This window comes from Atta colombica, unplaced genomic scaffold (assembly GCF_001594045.1).
Source record: "Atta colombica isolate Treedump-2 unplaced genomic scaffold, Acol1.0 scaffold274, whole genome shotgun sequence".
Lineage (NCBI taxonomy): Eukaryota > Metazoa > Arthropoda > Insecta > Hymenoptera > Formicidae > Atta > Atta colombica.
Window position 1 is genome coordinate 1,683,930 of NW_017259375.1, and position 6,799 is coordinate 1,690,728.

General features: G+C 33.9%; 1 protein-coding gene across 1 annotated transcript; it reads left to right on the plus strand.

Annotated features, from left to right (window-relative positions):
* The first annotated feature begins 4,244 nt into the window (after nt 1–4,244).
* LOC108689648 (adenosine monophosphate-protein transferase FICD homolog) lies at nt 4,245–6,405 on the plus strand. Its single transcript, XM_018196506.1, has 4 exons — nt 4,245–4,510; nt 4,960–5,635; nt 5,723–5,929; nt 6,015–6,405. Exons 1-4 carry the CDS (start codon nt 4,306–4,308, stop codon nt 6,364–6,366), a joined length of 1,440 nt encoding a protein of 479 aa, XP_018051995.1. The 5' UTR covers nt 4,245–4,305; the 3' UTR covers nt 6,367–6,405.
* The last annotated feature ends 394 nt before the right edge of the window (nt 6,406–6,799 follow it).

Genomic DNA, 6,799 nt, shown 5'->3' on the forward strand with positions numbered 1-6,799 from the left:
AACGCTAAGAATAGAATTTTTTTACACACATAATAGACGTATATTAATTGTAAATAAAATCATTTGTTTATATAAAAAGTACATATTTTAATTTGAGGCCAATAAAAAGTATATATTTAATATAAAATCAATAAAAAATATGTATTTAATGAGGCCACAAACTTAAGATGTGAATATACATACAAAATTTTAATATTTTTTTTCTTTTTTCTTTTCTGAATTCCTTTAAGAATTGAATTGTACATAGATAAGAGAAAAAAAAATAGTTGAAGAATATTTGAAATTCTTGTATTTATAATTATATATCTGCAACTTAGACTCGTATTAGCCACATATTAAAGGATCTCACAATTATATGAAAAATTAATTGAAATGAATTTAATTTTCATATATAATGTAGCTTATAATGTGAACAAAAGATGTCATAGAAGCAACGCTTAATAATGCATAATAGTTTTTGAACTATGTTGTATCAAAAATGTTGTGAGCACAAATTTTATACTTTTGGTACATCATAATTCACAAAAACTATCCATTATTATTAAACCTTGTCTGTTACATCTTTTGTTCACCATATTATAAGCTATATCATATTCATGTTAAAATTAATTCATTTCATCAAGATCTTTCAAATTTTCTAAATAATTGATTCATATAATATAAAGGTCCTTTATAGTTATTATATTAATTGCCTTAATTGTCAACAGAGATGAAACGAAATCAAGAAGTGCTACATCTAATAGCATTTCCAAAAAAATGGAGAAAAAAGGTTGTGTCTCTAGGACGGGTAAAGTGGACTGCGAAATAATTCCTAGCCCTTCGACTTTGCAAACTCATTCGCGTATTAGTAGCGAGAGCGTGCCTACTTCGCGAATTAAAGTAAGATCCCAAATTTTTTAATACAAATCGATAACCCAAAAAACAATATAAAATTAGATTTGTAAACGATTCTTAGTTGTATAGACAATTAATAGCATTTATAATTAAATAAGCCGGTCTAGTTCTAATATTTATAGACTTATTTATAGACTTAATATTTATAGACTTATTATAGACATTATTATATTTTCAGGAGAGTTTTCATAAAAAGATACTTGCCCCACCGTGGCGATGTCGAGTCGGTAGTGTGAGAATTAGAAAAGACACATAAAACTATAAAAAGCGCCTTTGAACGAAGCGTAGAGAATAGAGAGAGCGAAGTTTTCGCCTTTCTGCGAATAGAAATTTGGTGAAATATGTATGTATCTATCGAGATTAGCTAGTTAATCTCGTTAAATTATTTGCAATTGTATGAAAAAATCTCAACAGCTCCAAATTGAATTCGTTTAACAAATAACAACCGTTATAAAGCTTTTTATTACTTTTTGTATTATTTTTGTATTATTTTTGTATTATATTTTGTATTATTTTTCGTGCAGTGATTAATAAAATTAGTGCATAACATCTTGCAACATCTCTTGTTCATGAGTAAAAAATGTTCTCTAACTCATACAAGAATCATTATCATATAATATACTTTTATACTATATCCTTGATGATAATTCGTTATTCCAATTTATATCTCTTAATAGAAGCTTTATTCATGCTTCTGTTGATTTTCTTTTTTGATTTAAGTTTGCATCATACAATTATTTTTTTAGTTTGCTATTGTACTGACAACCTCTGGCTGTTATGCTGGAATTTGTATAATTTGTTAGCTACTAAGTGGTTTGCTAGATTTTTGATAGCTCAGATGCTATTTTTTTTCTATAGGTTTGTTAGCATCATATGCTCCAACATGCTCCTGTAACTTACTCCAATGAGCGCATTACAGTAAGCAGAAGCTGTGATAGAGCATGATGGAGCATGTGAAGCAAATAAACCTTGATTTTATATCTTGATTTTATACTTGAATTTCGTTATGAAAGCCAATCAGGCAATCTTAAGTCATATGATCAAAATACTTTGTTTGCAATAATTAAAATGTAGTTATACATTTATATGTATTACTAGGAGCAAATGCTCCTAGTAAACACTAACAGTAACATAACGTCAACATTATAATTTCACATTTGACAATGTAAATGTTAAGCCTACAGCCTAACGCTTGCAATTGAAAAATACAGAGAAAAATGTTCTTAAATCAACAAAAGACTAGAATGACATTTTGATGAAATCAAACAGAATTTCTGAAAATCAAAATGATTATGATATTAGAAATTCTGTTTGGCCAAAATGCCATTCTCTTGGGTTGGTCTTTTTATTTAACAGGAAATAGAACCAGGGAATAACAGATTTCAATCAAATACATTTTTTTCTGATAAATTACAATCTGTCATTCCGTTTTCCTATTGTCTGTGCTTTTTAATTGTGTCTCAGAGTGTCTTCTATTTAATGACACACAAGTTGACATAAGTATTGTTCTATTTTTATTTTATTACTCATGGAATGCAAAGAAAGAAAAACATTTGTGTCGACTTGTATCACTAAATGGGAATCACTCTTTACATACAATATGTGTTATATTACATTTGTATTGTTGAATGTGAAATTAAAATATCGATGTTATGTTATTTCTGGTCGATTTATTGGACAATGTACTACAATAGCAACAATTTTTCTCCATATTTATTCAGATACTCTCACACAACTTCAAGAGACATGAAGACGTCCTTAAGATGTAGAACATCCTATGGACATCTTAAGACATCCCTTAGAGATCTGTGCTATACAAGTCCTCACACATTTGATTTTTTATTTCCTCAAGGACGATATTAACAACAAATTATAAAACAATAATACAATAGACAGTTAATAATTACCTATAATCTCAACATTCCATTGCTGACTGACGCCGCACTTTTCGAGAACAAAATAGCAGCCATTTTGAGCGGCCACGCCAAATTCTCTGTCTTGTATGTAAAATACGATACTTGTATGCAAAACGCGTCAACAATTCAACATGTCGCAGTTACATTCGAGCTGCAAAAAGTGTCAGACTTTAGCGCATTTCCATTATACAATTTTTTTATTTTCGCCAGAGATAACACAACAATGAATAATTGTATAATACGGGCAGTTCCTAAAATCTGTCCAGCACTTTCCATCGACAACCGACGCACTTTTCGGAAACAAAATAATAGCCATTTTGAGTGGCTAGGCCAAATTCTTTGTTCCGTATATGAAATAGGATTGCAAATCGCATCAATATGTCGCGGTTTACGTTCGAGCTGGATAAAGACAAGTATCACACTTTAGCGCATTTCAATTATACAATCATACAATTTATTCTCGCCAGAGATAACACAACAATGAATAATTGTATAACAATACGGACAGTACTTAAAATCTGTCCAGCACTTTCCGTCGACAACCGACGCTGACCGACGTCACGCTTTTCGGAAACGAAGTAGCCGCCATCTTGAATGGCCGCGCGCCAAATTCCCTCGTTCGCGAAATATGATATAAAACGCGCCCTTACGCCGCATTCTACATTCAAACTATAACTAAACGTGCACTTTACGTAGACTTTAGCGCATTTCAATCATACAATCATACAAATGCCATATTTTAGATTCGACGACATATACTTACATTTCGAATGGAGAAGACGCTCGATAAGCGCGGGATATAACAAAAATTGACTTATGGCTCCTTCACAAGGGACGCGATAACGCGACTTGCCGCGCTGCGGAAATTAACACTACAGCTAATTAATTAAATCAGCTATGGCTAATCATTCTTTTATGGAAAAGCGGTAAATTGATTAGTTACCGCGCCAATTTCCGCGGTAAACATCGCCGCGTTCCGTGTTACACGAGTCACATAACGGCTCAATTTCAAACTGGCAGTTAGGATATCATGGGGGAGGGAAGAGAGTGGGGGAAAGAAGGACCACCGAATGTTTGAAATAAGTCTCACGTCGGTCGGTAAATACGATCGACAGTCGAGTGAAAATTACCGATATAACTATCAGTAGAAAAATATCGTGTTGTGAATCTCAAACGTGCGAATATTGCAATAAACTTTTCAAAAGCGTCGCGGTTTTTTAAGATACTAAGTATGAAAAAACGATAAATTCGCGGAATGGCGAAACGCGGAATCAACGCGAGACCAATAGCGTGCGTGGTTCGCGGAACGCTCAGGCGCCAGCCAATCAGGTTGAACCACATGGACTTATCACTTCGGCTGATGTCGTCTGGTGTCGTCGGCGAAAGAGACCGAACGAGTGCAACGCATTGCGTCACATGTACGTGTGACACGATTGACAAGCATGCCACGCTTTGCTATTCGAAACAAGACTGTGAAAAACTGCCGCGAGGAGGAATGCTGCCGGCATGCTTTTACGATTATTACGTACATAATGGGAAGACCTCTTACGTGAACGTGAAACGCGGGGATGCCACGGATCCTACGAGCGGTATGATACCGAAACTCTTCATTCCTATCATTTTCATTCTTGGGATTGTCATCGCTGTCATCAGTACGTTGTTATCGAAATATTTAGGTGGCCTGTCCACCGATTCCACGGGTGAGTTGCAACTGATATATCTACTCTTTCAATGAGAGATTGTACACTTTATGTTGTCTAACGTTTCTGGCAACTTGCAGCAAGAGCTATTTTACTTTTGAATCAGAAGAGCTGAATGATGTTTGTGTTAATTGTCTACTAAAAAGAGAGCAGCTAGATGATACAGAATAACATATTGAATCATTGGATGCTTTTCATTTAATACAAGTTGATACAAGAGAATGTTAAGAAAGATAGAATAATGTTCGACTTGTGTCACTGAAAAGCATTCGTTATATCTTTATTTTTTGTCAATATTGAACAAAGATGAATGATTATTGTGTTACACTGTATCTCTTGCTGGAAAGTTACTATATCTCTTGTCTTGCAGTTAATTATGCTATCATTTGTAAGCTGTGATTTAAATATAGTTAATGTCATAAATAATTTATTCTGTTGTCTTTTTCTAGAACAGGAATTTTATCATGGTCATTCTGTGTTCGTGCCGCTTTCTTCAGAAAGTATTTTGAATGTCTATGATGATCATATACTCACCATTTCACAACCCAACACTGAACTTGGTAAGGTTCAGTGTACTGCGGCATCGATAACAGAGGCCCTGGCATCTTTGCACTTAGCTCTAGATATGAGATTATCTGGGAAGCAGGAGAAAGCTATAAAATTGTTTCAACATGCAGTGGCATTAGCACCTTGTCATCCAGATGTTTTAAACCATTATGGAGAGTTTTTGGAACATACCCAGAATAATGTGATAAAAGCTAATGAATTTTACGTGCGTGCTTTAACTTATAAACCGAATCACGAAGGTGCTTTAATAAATAGTCAGAGGACAGCTCGTGTGGTCGAAGAACATGACAGAATAATGCTTAGGCGAATTGATGACAAGAGGAATACATTATCCAATATACCTGATAACAATGCTGCATTGATACGTGCTAAAAAGGAGGCTTACTTCCAACATATCTATCATACAGTCGGGATCGAGGGAAATACTATGAATCTTGCACAAACGAGAGCTATAGTCGAAACACGTATCGCGGTCTCCGGAAAGAGTATTGATGAACATAATGAAATCCTTGGATTAGATGCTGCCATGAAATATATCAATGCGACCTTGGTTAACAGGTAAATTCATAGAGTATAATTTGTATAAGCCACAAAAATGTTTTCACTATTAATTTATTATTTATTATCCATGTAAATATATTTTAGAGTAGGGTCCATTTCTATAAAAGATGTACTGGAAATACATAGGCGTGTGCTTGGACATGTAGATCCTGTCGAAGGTGGTCAATTTCGAAGGACTCAAGTATACGTTGGCGGCCATATACCTCCAGGTCCTGGCGATATACATTATTTAATGGAGGAATTTGTATTATGGTTGAACAGCGAACAAGCCATAAGAATGCATCCAGTGAGGTGTGCGAATTTCATATATTTTTCATTATATTTTTATCTGAGATTTTGTGATAAAATTCAACAAATAGGTTGGGAAAATTTACAGGTATGCAGCTCTCGCGCACTATAAACTGGTGCACATACATCCGTTCACTGATGGAAATGGTAGAACGTCCCGCTTGCTCATGAATATGATTCTCATGCAAGCTGGATATCCTCCCGTTATTATTCACAAACAGCATCGCCATAAATATTATGAATACTTGCAACTAGCCAACGCCGGAGATGTTCGACCGTTTGTGAGATTCATAGCGGAATGCACAGAGCAGACATTGGATTTATTCTTATGGGCGACTAGCGAATTTTCTCGACAAGTTCCTGCACTGAGTCAAGAGACATTATTTACAGAAAGGCACAATACAATTATTCTAGAAGATAATGAAATAGAAAATGATTGAAATCTAATCTCAAGTCGCATCTGAAGTATTTTTGAGACCAAAGAGCGTTAATATTATTTATACTTGATATTATTGTTTATTGATAATTCCAATTTTAAAAAAAAGTTAAACTAAGCTTAAATGATACATGATTTTAAGATTAATAAATTAAATGAGAATATCAATAGATAAAATAAAATTTACCCATGGTATTAGAGCTGAAGCATATCTGCTCTGTGCCTGCTGACATGTGATCTAAATGTATTGTTATTTATGAGCTGCCAATTTTATCGCGTATCCATGTAAATACGACGAATCTCTCTTCCACTTTCTGTTCAATACAGAAATTATATTTATAGTGTACATAATAAATATAATGATAAATTGCGAAATGTTTATTCTCATTATATTGGCAAATAGTGACGTGAACAATCCTATCAATGAAAACATTTTA